Source organism: Mustela lutreola, chromosome 8, assembly GCF_030435805.1.
Source record: "Mustela lutreola isolate mMusLut2 chromosome 8, mMusLut2.pri, whole genome shotgun sequence".
Classification (NCBI taxonomy): domain Eukaryota; kingdom Metazoa; phylum Chordata; class Mammalia; order Carnivora; family Mustelidae; genus Mustela; species Mustela lutreola.
In genome coordinates this window covers 56,630,467-56,652,532 of record NC_081297.1, presented here as the reverse complement: position 1 = coordinate 56,652,532, position 22,066 = coordinate 56,630,467, and the positions used below count along the sequence as shown (strand labels likewise).

The following is a 22,066-nucleotide window of genomic DNA, read 5'->3' as shown; positions in this document are numbered from 1 at the left end:
CTCCTCTCGGCCCCATCTGCACCCAGGCCCCCGCCTCCTGGCTTCTCTCTCTGGGTGTCTCCGTGTCTGCCTCATTTTCTCAGCATCGCTGATCTTTCCCGCTGTCTGTCATATCTTTGTATCTGAGTCTCTCTTTGTATGTGGCCGGGCTTGCCTTTTGGACTGCCAGGGCCAGCGTATACCTGAGTGCATGTCCGTCTCTGTCTGTGGGGGGGTTGCCTCTCTGCCAAGGCGAGGAAGAGGGCTGAGGTCCAAGTACCTGGCTGGGTGTGCTCGAGTGTGCGTCTTTGTCGTGAGTGTGCATCTGTATGTGTGTGTGTGTGTGTGTGTGTGTGTGTGTGCGCGCGCACCCGCGCTCCTGTGTGTGTGTGTGTGAATTGAGTGTGTCCATCTGTGTGTGTCAGTGTGCCTCTCTAGGTGTGCACCTGCCTGTGTGTTTGTGCTGGGCTCTGCATGACCATGTCTCACTCCGCCTGTGTGCTCACCTCTGTGGTGTGACCTGTCCCTGTGAATGCATCTGCGTGCATGCCTGGGAGGGGGGGTGTTGGTGTCTCACGATATGCGTCTGTCTCTCTATCTCTTTGCTTGTCCCCATCTCTCACTGTCTAGGTGTCGGTCGTACCACAACCTCAGCCACAGCCTCAGTGCATAGCAACAGCTGACAGCTGAAGACTCCCTGGGCAGGGAAGAGAGCGAGACTAGGGGGAGGAGGGAGCCAAGCTGGTGAAGAAACAGCCAAGAGGATAGGGACAGAGACAAGGCTGGGGCTAGGGACAGAGACAAGGGCAGAGACGGAAAAGGAAAGGGACAAGGAGCTGATGGTGAAAGATGGGACAGTGGAAGGGAAGGGATAGAGACTGCACCAAGAGACTGGGCAGGCGGCGCTGAGGGGACTTCCTGCCCCACCCCACCCCCCCGCAGGGACTCTCTGGGATGCGTGGGGGTCAGAGGTGGGAGGCGAGGGGCAAAAGTGAACGACCGGTCCAGCAGAGGGGTCCGGAGCCCTCGGAGGTGCCTTGGGGGCGGAGGTGGGGGCATCGGGCGCCGTTTGTCAGCTCTATTGACAGACGTGATGGGGTTTCCGTCCGTGATCAATGATTCTCATCTCCCGGCCGAATGAGCCGCGGGGCGCCCATCCATCCCCGTCAGCGCCGCGCGGCGGCAGCCGCCCGAGGCCCCGCCCGCCCTCACCGAGGCCCCTGCCCTACTCCTGCCCCGGACCCACCTTAGCTTGGAGCCTAGAAGGGGCCCGGAGCGCCGAGGGACCCAGGTCTTGTGGGGCCGCTGAGCCTCTCCGGGCTCCGGCTCCGCCGTGCACCCCTTCGAGGACAAGGTCCCGGAGCCTCGGGCCCCACACCCTGCCCCATTCCTCATCAGGGCACAGACCTAGCCTCTCGGGTACACGACCCCTAGGCCCCGCAGCCCTCTGCGCTTCGCACCTGGGCCGGGGGCGTGTCCGGGGCGTGTCGGGGTGAAAGTCACCTTCGGTGCCCCCAGCTGGGCGGGAGGGGGCGCGCGGGGCGCGGCGGGGATTGGAGCGACGCGGAGCCCCGCCCCCCCGCCCGCCCGCCCGAGTCCGACCCAACTTTCTCCCCCGCCCGCGCCCCGCCCCCAGCGCCGAGATCGGTTCCTCTCGCTCAGTCCGCGCGGGCCGCGCCGCCTGCTCCCGCCGCTCCGGCAGCCACCGCACGGCGCGCCAGCCCAGGGTCCCTCGCCCCCAGGCCCGGCTCCGGCCTGCCCGGGACCCGTCCCGCTCGCCCCGCTCAGCCGCCCGGGAAGATGCGGCTGCTCCCGGAATGGCTTCTCTTGCTCTTTGGTCCGTGGCTCCTGAAGAAGGTAAGGGCAAGCCGGGCTGGAGCGGGAGCGCGGGGGTCCGGAACGCAAAGGTCCCAGAGTGCGAGGGGCTCCGTGCGCTCGCCCCGCCCCTAGCGCGGAGAGTCCCAACTTTGCGCCGCGCGGCGGATGCGGACAGACAGACTCCCCGACCTAGGACGGGCGCTCTCCTGGGCCCAAGTTGGCTGAGGGTTGGGGGTGGGTGCCGGGGTGGAGGCCCGACTTGGATCTGGCTCCCTGCTTGGCGGGGGAGGGGACGAAGCCCGACCCGCGAGTGCGCCAGACTGAGCGGGAGTGCGAGACAGACAGACAAGCCAGCAGGGTGTCAGCCTTGCCGTCTTTCCGCGCCAACGTCGCTCGCCTTCCTCGCTGTCTGTCCTTCCACCCCTCCACCTCGCCTTCCCATCTCTCTTCTCTGCACTTGTCACAATGCCAGGTGAGCATACACGACCCGACACACGCGCGCACACAGATTCGGCCGAACTTGGCTACAATCTCCCATCACATTTCCCGCGGAGACACCTTCTCCCCTGCACAAACCTCACAGACACACCCCTCTCTCGCGCCCAGCTGATGAGGGTGGGGGCTGTCTGGAAGGGGAGTCTCTCTTCCTGTGCTCTTCTGGCTTCCATATCTCACAGCTGCCTCTTTCCCGAGGCTCTGGGGCGAGGACCGAGGCTGAGGAGGCCCCGATTTGATCTGCCTCCCTCCCAACTTGACGGCTTCAACTCCTGAACACAGTGTGCTCATATGTGCTGGTGTGGAGTGCGGGGGTCAGCGTGTGCACCTGTGTGCGTGCATGTGTCTGGGACACCCAGTCCAGAGTGCGTGTGTAAGCTACTGTGGTGTGTGGTGTTGGCTTTGAAGGGGTGAGTACGACAGCCTGCTTCACAGTGCCCTCTCTGTGCCCCACAGTGGGGGCATAGGCCCTGGACCCCGACTCCTTTCATCGTCTCCTTGCCTGTGACTTTTCTGTTTCCTGCACCCTAACTGTGACTTACCTAGCTTGGGAGGTGGCAGGTAGCTTCCTAAACCCCTACTTCTTGCACCCCAGCCCTTAACCCCTGTGGAGTCTGGAAGGGGTATAGCCCCCCTGCCTTTCCCCTGCCAACACTTGGGCCCCACCTGCTCAGCCAAATCAAACTCAGCAACTCCAGCAGGGTAGGCACTGTCCTAGAGGAGCTGGTGATTGAGCTTCCTGATTCTCCCAAATGCGCCTGGTGACCTTGAGGGGCTGGAATATGGGAAGAGGGGTCCCCTCCACAAAGACTGCTTCCCCTGGCAGGAACTCCCTTTGCACTGGCTGCCCAGCCCTGCCCTTAGACTACTACAGTTGGGGCCCTGGGCCCCACAAGCCAGTTGTGTATGTGAAGGCCTGCGGGGAATGGAGGTAAGGATCCCAGTCCCCTGCCCCTTCTTTGTACTTCCTCCCCACTCTTCTCTCCACTCTCCGCATCAAATAAACTCCCCTGTGGACAGATCTGGTTTAATTTCCTTTGCCCCCTGAAGGGGAATGAAACATCTGGTAGAGACTTGAAGGAGAGTAAGCATGAGGATGTGAACGATGGGGATCTAGCTCAGAGCTGCAGCTGTGGGCCTCTGTGTTGGAGGCAGTGGGGGCGAGTGTATCTGCCTTTTAGTCCAGTTTGTGTGCGTGTGAGAATCAGTGTTTACACACATGGAAGGACTGTGGGTGTGTATGTATGTGTAATTGCATGGCAGAGTGTGTGTAGAGAAGTGTTTGTGTGTCCAGGTACCTATCTGTGTGCTTGTGTGCACTTGTGGGTACAGTGTGGGCACAGGTGCATAGCCCAACGTGGATCTCCAAGTGCATCTGTGTGCTGAGGTGCATGTGTTGCCTGGAGGTAAGTCTCTGGGCTTTGTAAATGTCTGTGTGCTTGTGGTTTTGAGTGCCTTTGAGTGTGGGTGTGGGATTGTGAGCCTCAGGATGTGTTCATGTATCTGAGTGTGGCGTGTGTGTGCGTGTGTGTGCGCGCGCGCGTACACGCACGCGTGCTCTCTCTCTCTCTCTCTCTCTCAGGGCTGTCTCAGTGCGGGGGCTGGGAGTATATTAACATGGTAAGGGGCTGGTGGGGGACAGATGACAAGGTAGCTCTTTGGAAAACCCTAATTGTCCAACACTAACCCTGCCCCCCGCCCCCAGCCCCTGCCCTGCCACCTGCCTCCCCTTCTGGAGCCTGGGACTCTGACTCTGACCCCGGGCTTCTGCTGCCCCCGGGACTGAGGCCTCTTGGCCAGACCTTCTTCAGGATCTTTCTGATAAGGTCTCTGACTCCTCTCTCCATCCATCTCTTGTCTTCCCACCCCTTGCCAAAGCAGCTGCCTACTGGGAGAAGCAGCAGGCGATCAATAGTCACTAATCACTAATTACTAATTAGCTAGGGGAGGGCAGGGGCGGGGCCCTGTGGGATCTTTCCAGTTCTATCCTGCCTTGGGGAAGGATTAGGCCCAAGTGAGCCTCTCTCAGCGCTGGCGGGCCCCAGACCTGCTTCTAGCCACCGGCTCCTGCCTTATACCCCTCTCCAGCCCCCCACCTAATCTCTGCCTGGGCCACTTAGGCACGCGCAGCCTGGGTGAGGGCCCAGAGCCGGGTCCGGGATTTGGGGGTAATCAAGGGACGCAGCTGGGCCAGGGGCACAGGAGAAGGGGGGCGCTGTGACAGCTCCCTTGGGCCAGAGCCTGCACATATGAGAGAGGTACCCATTGGAAGGGAGAATTTAGAGGGTCATGGGGTTGAGGGTGCAGGAGGAACTGGAGATCCAGGACTGGGTAACTGGGGAAGAGGTGAAGTAATTGGGAGACAGAAACAAGGTAATGAAGTGTCACTGGGGTCAGAGGCGAGGTCTCTGGGAAGGGGCGACATAAACGTTGATAGAGACCAGGTAAGGGGGCATCCCAGGGCTCAAGAGATGAAGTCATTGTCAAGGAGATGGGGAACTTTGAACAGAGCCCTGCAACTCCACATGGGTGGGGTCCGGAAGGGACCAGGGCAACAGAGAGAGGGCATTTCCCGCGGAGAGATGGGGTAGGGGTCCCAGGGCTCAAGCACGGCTGGGTGCAGCGGCGAGTAGCGGCGTGTGGGGTCAAAGCGAGCTGAGGGGTGGGAATGGGGAGCAGGGAGCGCTGCCTTGAGCGCTAGAAATTGGCGAGTCTCCCCCTCTCCCTCTCCTGCCCCTCCTCCACCTCCACCCCGCCCACTCCCCCTCCGGCTCCGGCTTCGGGAAATTACATCCCCGCTCCGCGGCTCTCCCCCCCCCCCACCACCGCGCCCCGGAGCCCGTGCCTTTATAGGCACATTTATTGCAATAATAAAGTGAGGCGCGGGGCGGGGGGCGGCCGTTCCCGGGGGGACTGCGCCGGCTCTAGGAAGCAGGGAAATAAAATAAAATAAAATAAAATCAAAATTCAGATAACGGTGAGCCTTGCGCTGCAGGCCTGGAGCAGGCGGGCAGGCGGGGCTGAGGGGGAGGGGGTGCCCGGCCCAAGGGCAGAGCCCGCCCCACCAGCGGTCCCCGCCCCCTCACGCTATAGTGGGGTCTGGAAGGAGCTATCATCCGCTTCTACCTGCCTGGCCCCCTCCCATAACCTAGTCCTGCCCGTCTTCTGCTTTTTCCTCTGACTTGTCCCCCATACCTGTCCTCAGCTCTGTCTCCGTCCCTGTCCCCTGTCTCCTTCCTTGTCCCCCATTGCCCATTCCAGTCCCCATTCACATCTGCCATCCTCATTTCCTGGGCCTTTTCATCCCTCAGCACCCCTGCTCCTGCCCAGTAACCATTCCCCATCCCCCATTTCTGTTCCTGCCCCCATCTGCTGCCATCCCCATCTTCCGGTTCCTACCCCATCTCAGCCCCGCTTGCCATCCCCAGTGCCCATTCCTCAACCACCATCCCTGTTCTCCTTCATCCCCATTTTGGTTTCCATTCCATTCTTCACCTGCCGTCATTCCCCGTCTGCATACCCAGTGCCTGTCCACCATGTATGATCACCTCTCCATCCCTGTTTCCATGCCTATCCTTGTTCATCCTTACTGCTGCACCCTATACCTGTGCCTGCCAAGTCCCAAACCCCAGTCCCCCCATCCCAGCCCTCACCCCAGCCTATCCTATCCATCCACCTCTGTCCTTACCCCCCTCTCTGTCCCTGGTTCCCAACTGGACCCTGTCTATTCCACCCCGCCCTGTCTGCAGTGGCCCCCACCCCCACCCCTTGCTAGGTACAAGGGCTTAATTCGCAATTCGCTGCCCTTCCCCATCCCGGGCCTGGAGGAGCACTGTTCCTTCCCCAGCCACAGGGTGCCGTTCCCTTCCTGGGTCCGGAATCCTGAGCGGCGCCACCTGACCCATGCTGGCGGAAAGAAGCCAGGGACTGGTCTGGAGGCCTGGGGGAGGTGCGCCCTGCAATGCGGCTGGGGGGGCCCGACAACCTGAATCTCCCCCCTCCCCCCCCCAGTCCCATCCGGAAAGAGCCCCCCCACACACACACACTGGAATTTGTTCAGCAGCAAGAGGCAGCCTCAACTCCCCTCCATTGCGTGGGCTTACTGCCTTAGGGGCAAAGCGCTCCTGGCTGGGCTCCCGCCCCGCATGGGCCTGGAGGCGCCCGGTGAGGAGCACCCCCCACCCACACCCACACCCCCGCCCGCCACCAAGCACCTCCGCCCCTGCGCCAACAGCCAGACTAGCCTCTCCCCTCGGCAAATGTCACCGCGCCCAATTAGCTTAATTAAACCAGCTCTGGAGCGAGGGGGACCCCTCCTCGGACAACACCCTGCTCCCACTCTCAGTCAGGGAGGGGGAGGGACAGCACCATGGATCTGGGGAAATAGGGGCTCCTTTATCACCTTGCTTTCCTTCATTCCCACCGCACCCACAGATGGAGACAGAAGGATAGAGGGAAAGAACCAAGAGAGACAGACAGAAATGGAGCAAAACAGAATCACGGAAGGAGAAAATTCGAGACAGAGTGAGGGACTCAGAGAAGAGTCTCTGAGAGAAATGGAAAAACAGTGAAAAAGGAAGAAAGAGAGCGAGAGAGAGCGTGCAAGCGAGGAAGCCAGAGGGAGGATTTGATTTTATTTTATTCCATGTTCCCATTTCTCGGCTCGTTTCCTCACAGACTCTCACCCCCTCTCTGTCCGAGCTCCCCCCAAGGTCGCTTTGGCCGCCCCCCCAACTCTTCCCTTTTATCTTAGCAGTCTCCTGCAGCGGGTGGGGGTGTGGGTGCCCAAAGCCCAGGGATTTGCCAGGATCAGAGAAGCGCAGACAGCAATTTGTCTGGGATCACAGGGCCGTGGGGGAGGGGGGAAACCCCCAGCACCCCTCACCACCCAGCCAAACCTCTTTTCCTCTCCCAGCCCCTGCCTGTGAGGGGTCGTAGGTCTGAAGCGGCCTCTGACAAGTCCTGGGCTGGGTGCAGGACTATGAGTGCTGCAGGGGTGCACTGGGAGGGGGTGTCTCAGAGGTATTCAGGGTCATAAGAGCAGGTGACTGGGGACTGATGGATGCCCCTGGAAAGGCAGTGTTGGACCTAGAGGGGTGAGGAGATTAGGAGTCAGAGTTCAAATGACTACCCCCCCCTCCTTGACCTTCCCTGGAAGCTTTATGCACTCCCTTCCTCCAGTGACCGACCTGAGGCTCAGGCCCTGCCCTCTCCAAGCCCACCTCCTTGGAGGTCTGTCTTGCCCCCTCAACAGTGTGGCCTGGGACCCTTCCCACCATCCCTCTCCAGCCCACCCTCCCGGTGTTAGCTGCCAGCTCAAGCTTGTCTGTCTGAGTCAATCACTCTTGCCGCCCCCGCCCCCCTCACCTGAGCTGGGAGGAGGGATGGACGGGAGGAGGAATGAGGGGGGAGATAAATATGTATGACGAGCGGGTGGCGGCAGCATTAATAACCCGGGATCGCAGTGCTGCAGGGATGGGGACCAGGCGGTGGAGATTCTAGCCCAGCAGCTTGACTCTGGCATTCCTGTCCCTTGTGGACTCATGCTGTGTACACAGGGTATGTGCAAACACAGGGGGCACCCATGCTGCCAGGCCTCTTTACCTACCCAAAACTCAGCTTGTAGGCCAGTGAGGAACCCACCAGAGACCATTCATATACAACTCACACAGATGCATCCCCCCCCAACACACCGCACTTGTTCTATTATTGTGGACATACTGATACACACCCTTGAGAAAGAGCTTAACTCATAGAGAGAGGGTGATAGGAGCTCACACAGGAGAAGTAACCCCTCTGGACACAGCTAACCCAGACACACAACCACACCAGTCACACAGACAGAACCACCACAAACTGATAGACAGCCTCATTCAGATCAACACACAGACACACACAGCCAACCCAGGCACATACAATCCAGGCATATATACGGAGCCCTCACAGGCTGACACAACAACCAACCAGCACCACAAGCAGACACACACACACACACAGGCCCCTCAGACTGATACAGGCAGGCAGACACACACACACACACACAACCACAGGTTGAGACAGCGTGTGAGCGTGCACACGTACACATACTCTCCCACACACCATCACTACAGGTACACGGTCACACACAACCATCCCAGGGCTGCCAGACATACCAGCACTCCAGGATGATGCCCGCGCTACTCCCTCCCAGCAATCTGAACCTCCGCAGCAAGGGCCACACAAACTGGCCACAGCTAACAGTCTGACTGACACACTCTGACACTCCCGGCTCCTCTCCCTCCCGCTGCCCTCGCTGGAGCAGCGGCTCCATATTTCTTCCTCCTCCGGCTCTCAAACGTCTCCTTCTCTCCCGGCCAGCCCCCACCCCACCCCACCCGCCCCGGATAATTGATGGCCGGGGCCTGGCCCCGCCGCTCCCGCCTCTCGATCCATCTTGTATTCGCGCCCGCGCTGTCTCCCAGATCAGCGGCCACCTGAGACAGGCAGGGACGGGTGAGGGCAGGCACGGGCGGTCCTCCAGCCCCCTCCAAGCCCAGGGAAGGGCCACTAGGCGGCCTCTCCCACAGTAAGAGTGTCGGAGGAGAAGAGGGGGGCCTGTGTAGCCCCCCAGCCTCAACCCACAGCCGTGAGACCCTCCAGGGCTCTTGCTCCGCCAGTTTCCCGGGCCCCTCCCTACAAGGGAGTAGAGGCTGAGGTCTGGGCAGAGACTAAAGCCTTGGCAGAGGTCAAGTTGGGAGGTCTTCACTTCTTTCTTGATGCTGGATGTTGACAGCCCCCACGGCCTGGTCTTCCTGAGTCCAGCTCCTCCCCAGTCCACCATTACTTGGAACCAAGCAGGTTCCAGGCCAGGGGAGACCCAGCCAGCGGTGTCCACAGCTCCATTCCCTAATCCAGCCCCGAGGGCTTTGGCTTTTTTGCCTTCCTCAGTTCGCACTGGAGTTCTCCGGAACACAAGGATTCCCAAGTCATTTCACAGATGTGGGAACTGAGAACGGGTCAGTGACTTGGCCAAGAGCACAGAGGTTGAAAGGGCTGCAGGCCTACACCAGTACACAGCCCGGAACCACTGACCGTGGACCGCCCAGTTCCCTTTGGGCTCGCAGCGGCTGGGAAAGGGGGCTGGCCGGGTAGGGTAGGGGGTGGTAGGATCCTGGGATGGCCAAGGAAAACCCCAGCGCCTCTCTTTTCTGCTCTCCCTTCGCCCACAGGTTGTCAATGCCCAGATACCAGAGTCCCGGAGTCCGCAGTACCTGGAGCTGCGCCCCGCCGCGGCCAGAGGGGGCGCCCCTGGCCAACAGCTCCCGGTGCCCAGGTCTTCCCACAGCCTGGGCACCGCCCGCGCCTGGAGCTGGGCCTGGCCAGCTAATCACACCGGGGCACTGGCCCGGGCGGGGGCGCTGCCGGCGCCGCGCACCAAGAGGAAGCCGTCCATCAAAGCGGCCCGCGCCAAAAAGATCTTTGGCTGGGGGGACTTCTACTTCCGGGTACACACCCTCAAGTTTTCGCTGCTGGTGACCGGCAAGATCGTGGACCACGTGAACGGCACCTTCAGCGTGTATTTCCGCCACAATTCGTCTAGCCTGGGCAACCTCAGCGTCAGTATCGTGCCGCCCTCCAAGCGGGTCGAGTTCGGGGGCGTCTGGCTGCCAGGGCCGGCCCCCCACCCGCTGCAGTCTACGCTGGCCCTGGAAGGGGTTCTCCCTGGGCTGGGGCCCCCGCTGGGAATAGCGGCCGCGGGACCGGGGCTAGGGGGTACCCTCGGGGGCGCGCTGGCGGGCCCATTCGGGGGCGCGCTGGGAGTGCCCGGGGCCAAAGAGTCTCGCGCTTTCAACTGCCACGTGGAGTATGAGAAGACAAACCGCGCGCGCAAGCACCGCCCGTGCCTGTACGACCCATCGCAGGTGTGCTTCACCGAGCACACGCAGAGCCAGGCTGCCTGGCTCTGCGCCAAGCCCTTCAAAGTCATCTGCATCTTCGTCTCTTTCCTCAGCTTTGACTACAAACTGGTGCAGAAGGTGTGCCCAGACTATAACTTCCAGAGTGAGCACCCTTACTTTGGGTAGCTCGCCTCGCCCTCGCCCGGACCCTAAGCTTCGTGCCAAACCCCGGCCTCCCTAAGTGAGACCCCTCCCTGTGCCCCGCAGCTCCTGTGGCCGTGTCCACCCCTTCCATTCTGAGGGCGAAGGAACAGCCCTCCCGGGGACAGTCAGCCACCCGCCATAGGTCCACCCTTTCCTTATGGGGAGTGCCCACGAGGCAGGGGTGGGGGCCTGGGGGGAGAGGTAGCCCCTCCTCTGCCTCCCAAAGTGGAGAGGCAAGAGCACAGATCTAGAATAGATGGGGCTTGAAGGAGGTCCCAGCGTCCCTCATGTCTGCAGTGGGTCCCCCTCATGCCCCTGGGCGCTGGGTTGGACATTCCCTTTGTCCTCATCTTTAATGACGTCTGGCCTGGCACCCTGGTCGCACCCTTTCTTACCCCCAGGCGCTTGTCCTCCTGTTCCACCCTGTCCCCACGTAAAGACTGTGAGGCCTAAAAATTGCGGCCTATCCCCAACCCCTTCTGCCTGCCGGTATGCCTGTCCGCCTTTCTCCCGGAAACTCTAATTAGGGTAGGGGAAGCAGTACCAGAACTCCTGGGCCTAGGCGATGGACTGGGCCCCTGCCCTCTGCCCACTTCCCTTCCATCCCTGCAGTCCTGCTCCACCTGCCCCTTTCCAGCTGCTTCCTCTTGGTGATATTTTTTCTATGCCCCAACAGACGGGAAAGGGAACAAAATAAAGTGAAATCCAATACGTGTCTGTGTGAGAGACCTTTGTAGGGAAGGGGTGGTGGTGTGGGTTTATGGGGGAGCAGCGCTCTGGCCAGGACCTCCTCCTTCGGCAGGCTCGAGGAAACTGAGGCAAATATTGATGGAGCTAGCACCTTGGAGGTCATCCAAGACCAGATGAGGGAGAGATGAGGGCGACCCTTGCTGTGGGAGCTCTAAGGTGAGGATTTTCTCCCGAGGTGGACGTAGGGAAGCCGCAGCAGATCGAGTGGGGAGGAGACCTGAAAGGGGACTACCAGCGGACTGCTGGAGATGACCTGGGGAAGGAGGTATAAGGCCTTGAAATGGGACGAAGTCGCGGGGACAGCGTAGGCAGAGCGCCGACAACCTGCTAAGCTCCGAGGGGCTGGAGGGAAGTGGCAGGTGGGGGGGGGGGGAGGAGGAACGGTGTTTGCGGCATCTGGAGTCATCGATCTTCCTTTTCCTTCCTAATTTCGTGGGCGCTGAGTTTGCAGACGGCTGAGACAGGGAGGGAGGCCGGAGACGAGGGGGTGGGGGAAGGGACGAGCGCGAGTTTGGAGAGCCCGGCCGCGTCGTCGCCGCTGGCCGCCTGCAAACAAGGCCCCCTTCAGCCAGCTGCCCACCCTCCCCACCCCCGCCTCCAGCTCCCTCCTGCCGCCGCCGCTGCTAATTTTATCCGCCCCCAACTCTGGCCCGGGCGTTAATTGGCTGCGGCTTCATTAGCAGTTCTCGGAGCTCAGCCGCCCCCCTCCCCTGGGGACCCCTGACTGGGGCGAGGGAGGGGGTAGAACAAGCTGAGGCACAGAACCTACCTCGACACTTGGACACTTGGTCTTCTGCCTTCCTTCTTTTTGAGTCCTGGGCCAAAATACCCGCTCAGCTAGTGCAGTACTCCCCAGGGAATTGCCCACTGGTTTCAGCAGGAAACTGAGTCAGAGGTGAGTCTGACCTAGACGTGCCTGGGAGTGAGAAGTCGCTGAGGGGAAAATAAATCATGGATGGATGGAGGGATGGGTGGGTGGATGGGTGGGTGGGTGGGTGGGGGAATAACAGAACTCAAGCTGAAAGGAAGAGGGAGGTGGGAGGTGATTCTAGGTCAGAGACTGGAGGAAGAACTCTAACCAAGGGCTTATTGCTGGAAAACCTGAGAACACCTGAAGTTTGAGTGGGAGGGAAGGTTAGAGCAAAGCAGGGACTTCTGAGGCCTGGTAGGAGAGCCAAGTGGAAATGTTCAGAATAAGCAAGTTAGCCCATCTGGGTCTCAGTTTCCTCACTTGTAAGGCAATAATAAAATAGCATGTCCTGGAGAGTAAATGAGACTTTGCATGTCAACATGTTCTGTGACGGACTGTCCTTCTCCTCTTCCTCTGACTCACAAACTGCCTCCTCTGCAGCCATCCTCTTCTCCTCCTCCCCGCAATCCCCCTGGGACATCTGGACCTCTGGGAGCTGAATTGCCCCTGCCCATCACTGCACTTGTTGCATTTTATTACTTGTTCACTTCTTGATGTCCCAGCAGTCAGTGATCTCTTCTTGTATCTCCAAGGCTAGGCCATGTCTGGCACAGAGTAGGAGTGCAACATGTCTGTTGAATGAGTGAATGAGTGAATGAATGAATGTGTCATTTTGTTAAGTAAGAAGATGGTTCTCAAAATCACTGCTTATTAGAATCACTGAGAAGAGGTTTTACTGTCACCATGAGTGGGCAAATGTCTGCTCGTTAAGATCCACTGAATTAGAACCAGGGAAGAGAAGTCTCCCACTCATATATTTATATTACATTTCCCAGCCAATTCTGATCCCGAGGTTTGGGGACCTACTTCTAGAGGGGTCAGTGATTCCCTCTCCCAAAGGATGAGTCCAGACGAAGTCAGGCTGAAAGGAAGATCCTGTCTGGTTCTGAGGATCTAGAGCCCCAGGGATAAAAGAGAGCTCACTGACTGCTAGAGCCAGCGGCAGGAGGTCAACCGATAGCAAGATTCAACAAGTGGCAACAACAGGAGGGGGCGCCTCACTCAGCTCCAGGATGTCGCAGGCGAAGGAGATAATCATGGAGTAGCCAGAGGATGAGGGGACGGTGATTCATTCCAGAGCTCTGGGGAGCATGTTTACATACAGAGTCTCACTCAATCCTCACTACATGTTGTTTTTGAATTACAAGTGAGGAAACTGAGGGCCAAAGAGGCTAATTTGCTAGTTTGTCCCAAAGGTGGAACTTGAACTCAGGTCTCACCCTTCCAAGCCAGGGAGCTTTCCAGGGCACGGCAGCTCTCTAGCTCAAAGAGGAATCTTTATATTTTCAAAGAACCTAATAATGTAGGTATTCAGGAGGCACCCAATAAATGGCTACGGGGATATACCCCCACTAAGCTGGAGGACAACGAGGAGGTGGTGCGGCACTGGATCTCTTTTCTTTCAGGCAAGAGCCTCTGACTATGGGCTGCAAAAGAAGGAGGTGAAAAAAAAAAAAAAAAAAAACTACAATTCCCAACAGATCATAAAGGGGCGGACTCACGCATGCGTAGTTCCTTTCCCTTAATCCGGTGGTTTCTCGGGCCGTTCTCGCGCACGCGCTCTCGGATCAGTCTTCTTCTGACCCTTTGCTTTGCCCCCGCCAGAGTTGGTGGCTGGACCTCCTGCGACCTCCGGTTGCGATGCTGCCCTTCTCTTTGCTCTGGGCGACTCGGGTAAGAACGGGGCTTCTGATACTGGGTGACCAATAGGAAGCGAGCGCTCCTCCTACCCGAGTTCCCATTCACAAACTCTGGGGTTCTCCTGGGTTTTCCATGCACGTGGTTTTGGTCCTCGGGGAACGGACTTGCAACTAGGGAATCCTTGAGAACTCCTCCGACCCCAGTGCCCGCGGAGCATCTGGGGCCCCTCGCCATTCCGGCAACCAGACGCCCCAGGGCCTGCGATCACCCATTTCACGTGGCATTAGGGGAGAGAACCGCACCAGATGCCCCGTGGACCCTTGGTGAATGAGCGGGTTCCTGGACTGGACCGGCGAGCCCAGTCTCTTCCTGCTAGCTTCCAGCCTTGCAGATGATGCAACCCGGCCCCACTACTTACATCAGGAGTCCCTTGACTCTGTGGGCTGGTAGGACATGGAAGAATGGAGGGCACAGAGGGCAGGATGTGGGTTTTGGCTTTCCTGACAGTAGGCTCCCCCCATCCACCTTTCCCCCAGAGACTGCTAAAGGTGTCTGCCACCTCTCTTGCTCTGGAAACTACCTCTGCAGCCTATTGCCTAAATCCTTGCCAACTCAGCCTCCACCCCCCTGACTGCCATGGAGGTCCTGCAGGAAGACCTTTTTGTTCCTGTGGGTTGGGGAGGTTCTGGAACCTTAGTGGACTGCCTCTGAGTTCCAGAGGCATAGGCTTCTGGGAGACAAACTTTGCCCTCTGGCTTTGCATAGTGGTTCATGGGTAAAGCTGGAGGGAAATTCTGAGGTGAATTAAATGGACCAAATCAGAACCACCCCCTGGACATTGAACTCAACCTTGGCTCTGGAACTGGAGTTTGAAGGCGGAGGTGTGGGTGGCAAGAATTGGAAAAGGCTGCTGGACCACTGGCTGCTGGATTTGGAGCCAGAAAGCCTGATAAGCATGGCTGAGGGTTGCTGGGAGACTATTTGGATGATTGTGTTTTTTTTGTTTTTGTTTTTTTGACTCTGGTTTTTCCTCTCCTAGCCTCTGCAGAGATGTGGTCAGCTGGTCAGGATGGCCGTCCGATGCCAGCACAGTGAGGTGGCCCAGACCCACACTGGAGAAGCAGCCAGGGGCTGGACAGGCCAGGAGCGTCTGTCAGACAGTGACCCTGAGATGTGGAAGCTGCTGCAGAGGGAGAAGGACAGGCAGTGTCGTGGCCTGGAGCTCATTGCATCAGAGGTGGGGCTTGGGGAGAGAGACCACGGCATGGGCCACAGTGGGCGCAGGAAGTAATAGGTCATCATACTGCTCTTTCTCCAGATTTTCCTTTCAGACTCAAGGCCTTCCTGCTGGGCCTTATCTCCTCCTCTTCTTACTGTCCTCTGAAGAGAAGGCAGGGCCAGTCTGGATTAGGGGTTGGGGACATTAGCTTTCAGAACTGTCCAGGGCCCCTGCAATCTAGTGTGGTCCCCTCCCCTTCCCAAGAGGGAAGAGGAACCTGGAAGTACAGGTTTGAGTAGACAGGTGGCCTTGCAGGGGACATCCATCCCAGCAGCCGGGTTTCTCAGGTTGCTTTCTTCAGGCCTGACAAGGAACGCTGAATGAAAAAACAGCTTTCTCTAGAACCCAGCTCCCTCCCTGCGGCCTGGGCTCTGGCAGGGAAGGGCTGCGGGGGGCTCCAGGGAAAGGGGCTCAGTACCTTCTGACATTAACTCCCCCAATCCCCCCCACCCCAGAACTTCTGCAGCCGAGCTGCGCTGGAGGCCTTGGGGTCCTGTCTCAACAACAAGTACTCGGAGGGTTATCCTGGCAAGAGGTGAGGGCTGGTGCCAGAGGGCTGAAGGCAGCCTCAGGGATGGTGCTCCCTGTGGGGGACACCTGCCTGTACCCTCCCAGCGTGTGTAGAGGAGCGGCCTTCCCAGCCCTTTGCCTCTGGTTGCAGGGGATACCAGGACCCTTTCTGTGTGCCCTGATACATCCCCATCTTGTGGCAGATACTATGGAGGAGCAGAGGTAGTGGATGAAATCGAGCTGCTGTGTCAGCGCCGAGCCTTGGAGGCCTTTGACCTGGATCCTGTGCAGTGGGGAGTCAATGTCCAGCCGTACTCGGGTTCTCCGGCTAATCTGGCAGCCTACACAGCCCTTCTGCAGCCTCATGACCGAATCATGGGGCTAGACTTGCCCGACGGGGGCCAGTGAGTATGGATGGGATGGGTGTTGGCTTTGGTGAGCATAGGGAAAGAGTTACTGAACATCTTCCATGTGTCCTGCCGTGCAAGTCAGTGGATGAATGAAGACGAGAAGACCCCAGTCACCAGTGCTCAGCACAGAGTGGACGGAGCAGGGAGGATCGTGCCTGCTTGGAGCAGCGTTCCAGGGACAGGGTCCTCTGGAGCTGGGCAGGCAGGGTGTGGTGAAGTCTGGGAGTTACTCGTCTCTGAAGCTCTCTGATCTCTCTCATCTGCTCCTAGTCTCACTCATGGCTACATGTCTGATGTCAAGCGGGTCTCAGCCACATCCATTTTCTTTGAGTCCATGCCCTATAAGCTAAATGTGAGTGCTGGGCCCTGGTGGCCCTCTCCTGGGGATGGGGAGGGGTGGGAGTCCTGGGCAGCCTCCAGGGTCAAGGAGAAGAGTGAGCTGCCCTGCTTCCTTCTCAGGGCTTCAGCTTTTCGTTTGTCCACGCAGCCTAAAACTGGCCTTATTGACTATGACCAGCTGGCACTGACAGCCCGACTTTTCCGCCCACGACTCATCATAGCTGGTACCAGTGCATACGCACGCCTCATCGACTACGCCCGAATGAGAGAGGTTGGCGGAGGGCTGGCATGCTGGCCACATCCCAGGGAGGCAGAGGGGAGCTTCTGGAAGGGGGGCCACCTGGGGGAGACCTGTGTGGGCCCTCCCCAGGCTGAGCCCTGTCTCTGTACCTGCCTAGGTGTGTGATGAGGTCAAGGCGCACCTACTGGCAGACATGGCCCACATCAGTGGCCTGGTGGCGGCCAAGGTGATCCCCTCACCTTTCAAGCATGCAGATGTTGTCACCACCACCACTCACAAGACCCTGCGAGGCGCCAGGTCAGGCTTCCTTGAAGTTAGGCCTCGTCTTTCCCTGTCTTCACGCCCTTTTCCCAGGGCATGGCTGGGCTGCATCCCAAAGAGGTTCATTCCCACCTGAAGCCCCAGAGACTCCTCAGTGTGTGATGACTCTCCTTGTCTTGTCCATAGTGGCGGTTCTCTGCTGGGGGATTTGGGAGTGAGCCTGAAGGGCTGCTCTCCTTGACCACTGGGCTCAGCTGCACACCAGCTCAGCTGAGGTAGACTCTCAGAGCACAGGGGGCCCAGGCCAGCTAGCTTCCTCTGCTTTCCCCACCCCTTGTCCTTTCTTCTCAGCTTTGATTCTGATCACCCACTTCCCACATAGGTCAGGACTCATCTTCTACCGGAAGGGGACTCGGGCTGTGGATCCCAAGACTGGCCGGGAGATCCCTTACACATTTGAGGACCGAATCAACTTCGCTGTGTTCCCATCCCTGCAGGGAGGACCCCACAACCATGCCATTGCTGCAGTGGCTGTGGCCCTAAAGCAGGTTGGGGAGCTGACTTTTGTGGGGAGGGCATTTGGCCTGGGGCCTTAGACCCTGCTCCATGCTGAGGGAATCGGAGCTGAGAGCAGGGAAGCCCAGGTGGGGTCAAGAATGGAGTCACAAGTGTGCTGAAGGGGGCAGGGCAGAGGGGTGGCCCTTGGGGTTCCAGGTGCTCCTGTCTTGTCCTGCAGGCCTGCACCCCCATGTTCCGGGAGTATGCCCTGCAGGTCCTGAAGAATGCCCGGGCCATGGCTGATGCCCTGCTAGAGCGAGGCTACTCGCTCGTGTCTGGTGAGCCAGCGGGTGGGTGAGAGCCTCTGCAGCTTCAGACAGAGGCCTAGAACTCACCTCCCCCTGCTGGCCGTCCCTCCCCTCAGGTGGCACTGACAACCACCTGGTGCTCGTGGATCTGCGGCCCAAGGGCCTGGATGGAGCTCGGGCTGAGCGGGTGCTGGAACTGGTCTCCATCACAGCCAACAAGAACACCTGTCCGGGAGACCGAAGTGCCATCACACCCGGGGGCCTGCGGCTCGGTGAGACCTGGGCTTTGAGGGAGGAAGGATGGCTACTAGGTGGGCTTGGACTGTGCTGACCCTCTTCTGTGTCTCTCCCAGGGGCCCCAGCCTTGACCTCTCGACAGTTCCGCGAGGATGACTTTCGGAGAGTTGTGGACTTCATAGATGAAGGTGTCAGCATTGGCTTGGAGGTGAAGAGCAAGACTGGTGAGTGGGCACGACCCTGGCTGAGCCAGCCTTTCGCTATCCGTCCGTCCTGCTGGCTGATCAAACAGGCTTCTCTGGAGTTCTGACCGCTTTTTTCCTTATCCCCCCTCTAGCCAAACTTCAGGATTTCAAATCCTTCCTGCTCAAGGACCCAGAAACAAGTCATCGGCTGGCCGACCTCAGGCAACGAGTGGAGCAGTTTGCCAGGGCCTTCCCCATGCCTGGTTTTGATGAGCGCTGAGAGCCCTTAGGAAACGAGGCCCACAGACTGAAGTTTATTGTTCTGCCTACTGGGACCAATGGAGAGGAGTGTGATTCTCTTTCCATTTTTTGCTGGAGGAGGGAAGGGTTCTTATTTAGGGAAAGACCCAGCTATACTCTGAACTTTGTAGCTGAGAAGATTTCTTTTTGCTAAACTTAGAAGGAGGAGGCCTGGGGCTTTCTGCCCTGAGCTCTCCCATTATCTCAGTGTTACAGACTCCTTGCTTTTACTTGAAGAGAGGCCAGTTGCCCTTGTGAGCCAGAGGAAAGGGTGGGTAGGCACCCATCTTTCTGTTTTTAATCTAATAAAATGCTAACCTGCCTTGAGCTGTCCTTTTACTGTGGGAGGGGTCCCTTGGCCGGTGCTGACTTGTCTCCCTCCACATGTTCCTCCCTTCCCTCCCACCACCACAAGGACCGTCCCCCCCCACCCCCCACCGCAGCCTCCTTTTTCTGTCTCTGATCAGAGCCGACACCAGACGTGATTAGCAGGCGCAGCAAATTCAATTTGTTAAATGAAATTGTATTTTGCCCACGGCTGCTTCTGTTTGATCCCAGGGGACTGAGGGGAGCAAGGGAGGGGCAGGATGGCAGGGGGAGGCCCAGGTGCAAGGCTGCAGGGAGGGGATGCCTGTTGGCTGGGGAAGCAGTGGGCTTAGGCGCGGGGAGGAGCTCTCGCTGAGCTTCCTCGGGGGGAAGGTGCCTCATCCAGGGCGGGCTGGGCGGCAGGGGACGAGCCCAGTCGAGCCAGAGCAGCACCGCCCCTGCACGGGAGCCCAGAGCCTGGGCTAACGTGGGGCCCGCCACGTCACTTGGCACCGAGAGGTCCTCGCTTGCTCTTGGCTCACGTTGGCCACGCTCAACACGTAGCCTGAGCCACACCCTGCAAGGCCCGGGTAGGGGGGCAGAGGGGCTGGTTGGAGCCTTTTGGGTCAACACACTGCCCGCCCTCCTAACTCCTCCCCCCGCGTGGGACTCCAGCGGAGGGTCAGAGGCGCTTCCGCTGAGGGAGCACGGGAAGGGGGTGGGGTGCCGTCTCCCCTCCTGTGGGAACCAAGCCTGTGTAAGCAGCAGCTGGACAGGGTGGCTAGAGTGGCGCCCTGGGGGCAGGGGGCAGAGAGTGGAAGAAATGAGTCGGCTGGCTGATGGTGGTTTACTTCTCACAGGCACCCCAGCCAGCTTAGAAGTCTGGCCGGTCCTTCTTCAGTTTCTTATAGTCAGTGGAAACTGCAAGAAACTATAGGAGGGAAAGGGGCAGTGAGTGCCCCAGACATCCCTTCGTGGCCTGGGGGTGGGGAGGGTGGTCCTGGGACCAAGATGAACAGATGGAGGAGGTACCTTGTATTGGTCATTGGGGCTCAGGCGGTTCCAGGGCTCTGGGTTGTTCTTTCTGTCCCAGCTACAGAGAAAGAGGGGGAAGGTGAGGGTTTCCTCTCTGAAAGCTAGGACCCAGGAGCCTAAAGTGACAAAAGAGTCTCTGCCCCACCCCCAACACACCCCTCCTATCCTGGGGCGGGGGTGGGGGGGGCTACTTCCCAGGGACTGACAGGGGTGCTGACAAGTGAAACAGGAAGGCTCGGGCCAAGTGAGAGACTGACAACCCAGCCCAGGGCCTCCCACCTGTTCCTTGGCCGCTCTAGGTTCACCCCCCAGAGCAGAGCGCTGGGAATGAGATCCTGAGGGGCTGCGGTTTCCTGATGCGCCTGCAATTCTACCCCTGAGGTGCTCGTGGCGCTGGCTGGAGAGCCCCCATGGCCCACCCCCACCGACCTCGGTGGGGCTGGGACTCTCTGCTCCCCTCTAGCCCCAAAGGCTCCCCTAGCAGTTCACCCGGCCACACCCCCAGCACTCAGGCGGGGAGGTGGAGGTACCCAAAGGCTGCCCGCCGGCTGAGCACGTCGCCATGGCAACCGGGCTGGGAGCGGTGCGGGTTCCGCAGCCCGAAGCGGGTCGAGTCTGGGGCCCCAGGAGTGAGTGGTCAGCCGGATGGGTGGGAGGGCAGGCCGGGGCCGCCTGGGGCAGGAGGAGGTTCCAGCCTGGAGTTGCCGCGCGGCGCACACGCAGATGCGCTGCCCTGGGGATCCCTGATGAGACCACCCACTGGCACGGTTCCTGAGAGGCCCTAGCGTTCCTGCCCTACCCTTGCTTCACCCAGGCCCCCTGCTTGCGTCCCAGACCCGGCCTTTACCAGACGTCGGGGCTGCGCAGGGCGAGTCTCAGGAGGTACAGCGCGGCGCTGCCCATTCCCAGGCCAATGAAGCCGATCATCGGGATGAGCTGCGGGGAAGACAGAGGACACTTTAGGGGTCAGCCCCCTCCCCGAAGTCCCTTTACAATCTTCTCTGCCAGCACCCGCCCCCGCCCCCACCCCAGCCCAGGTCTGGCACTCCCTCCTGTCTGGGAGAGAGGACCTGGAATCTCCCACACCACATCTCAAGGCTTCGTCTCCCTCGTCCCACAGCGAGTGGGTCCCAGGTGGATTCAAGAGTCGCGGGGCATATTGCAGGGATAGACTGAGGGCACGCTGGAGAAAGACCAGGAGCACTGGGGAACTGGGCAAGGGACAGGGTACTGAGAGATTTAGGAGCAGCCAAGGAAGCGAGAGAGTTAGGAGTTAGTACAGTGGCTCTGGGGACCGAACTCACCGCGGGATGTCTCTTGATCTGCCGGTAGAAGCGGGCCCCGGGATTCGTTCCCGCCATAGCGCCTCTCCACCATCTGATGCTCCCCAGCGGTTCTGCTCCCTCGCACTTCCTGGGGTTCCGCCCCCGAATGGGGAGGGGTCAGCCCAGCCCAGCCCGGCCCGGCCCAGCGGGGCCCGCTTCAGCAGGCTCACCCCACCCCCACTCATCTCTTCCTCCCGCAGTTCCCAGCTCAGAGCCAGAGAAGTGTCGGTAAGCAGAGGGCTTTCTGATCCGGCACTCCTCCCAATGGCCGCACCCTGGTCTGGGGGACACCATCACACCTGGCGCTTTGAACTGGTTTCAGAGAAAGGCAATACAGGCTTTGAGCAAGAGACTGATTGAGGGAGGATCCAGAGGTAGAAGGAGGAACTCACCATGGGACAGGCAGCCGGACAGAGAGACTTGCAAGCCAGGTGCAGGGGTGGTGTTCACGGGTGGGACCTGGAGGGTCCTGGGGACCAGTGATAGCATCGGAAGCACTTCCCGGACAGCTCTAGAGCTCACAGATAAGGCCCCAGTTCTGTCTCCCTACAAAGTGTAGTGGGAGGAGGAGAGGGACAGAAAGAGCCACAGCACTAAAGCAGCCCCAGCTCCTCTAGCCCTGGGTAGTGCTCCAAGTTGTATTGTGGTTGGCTTGGAATAGTGTTTAGAGGTCAGGGGAGCCGGGTGTATTTTAAACCTGGTTCAGGATAGAGTTAAGTCAGTTGTCGAAGTTTGGGGCTTTGATAGACTTGCTTGCTCTGCCTACGTCCAGTCCCCTCCAGATGAAGTTGGAGCCCCCTAAGGAGGCTGTTTCTGACTGTGATGGAGAGGAAGGGAATGGGGTAAGGAAAATAGCCAAGGAAAGACAGAAAAGATGGTGAAGGAGGAAAGAGAACAACACATACAGAGATACATGTTCCGAGCAATTGCCTCCCTTTCCGCAGCCAACTTAGGTGTCTGCTATGCTGCTAGGGTGGGAAAGCTCACTGCCATCATCTTTGGGGAGTTGGGGGCCTAGGCACCCAGGAGCCTAGTCCTAACCACCTCTCCCCACTCCCATGCTAACTTCACCCTCCCATCCTCCTCCCTCCCACCCCA

The 22,066-nt window shown here is 59.3% G+C and overlaps 3 protein-coding genes across 3 annotated transcripts; 2 read left to right on the top strand and 1 right to left on the bottom strand.

Moving 5' to 3' along the window:
* The first annotated feature begins 1,610 nt into the window (after window positions 1–1,610).
* On the top strand, window positions 1,611–11,084 carry NXPH4 (neurexophilin 4). Its single transcript, XM_059184882.1, has 2 exons — window positions 1,611–1,836; window positions 9,501–11,084. Exons 1-2 carry the CDS (start codon window positions 1,780–1,782, stop codon window positions 10,353–10,355), a joined length of 912 nt encoding a protein of 303 aa, XP_059040865.1. The 5' UTR covers window positions 1,611–1,779; the 3' UTR covers window positions 10,356–11,084.
* Window positions 11,085–13,615: 2,531 nt separating this feature from the next.
* On the top strand, window positions 13,616–18,624 carry SHMT2 (serine hydroxymethyltransferase 2). Its single transcript, XM_059184880.1, has 12 exons — window positions 13,616–13,767; window positions 14,774–14,971; window positions 15,469–15,548; window positions 15,727–15,927; window positions 16,204–16,285; window positions 16,421–16,543; window positions 16,671–16,810; window positions 17,157–17,322; window positions 17,511–17,610; window positions 17,697–17,852; window positions 17,934–18,041; window positions 18,155–18,624. Exons 1-12 carry the CDS (start codon window positions 13,735–13,737, stop codon window positions 18,280–18,282), a joined length of 1,515 nt encoding a protein of 504 aa, XP_059040863.1. The 5' UTR covers window positions 13,616–13,734; the 3' UTR covers window positions 18,283–18,624.
* A 180-nt stretch (window positions 18,625–18,804) lies between these two features.
* Window positions 18,805–21,079, bottom strand: NDUFA4L2 (NDUFA4 mitochondrial complex associated like 2). Its single transcript, XM_059184881.1, has 4 exons — window positions 20,948–21,079; window positions 20,491–20,579; window positions 19,641–19,701; window positions 18,805–19,539 (listed from the first exon to the last, which is right to left on the bottom strand). Exons 1-4 carry the CDS (start codon window positions 21,002–21,004, stop codon window positions 19,483–19,485), a joined length of 264 nt encoding a protein of 87 aa, XP_059040864.1. The 5' UTR covers window positions 21,005–21,079; the 3' UTR covers window positions 18,805–19,482.
* Window positions 21,080–22,066: the final 987 nt, after the last annotated feature.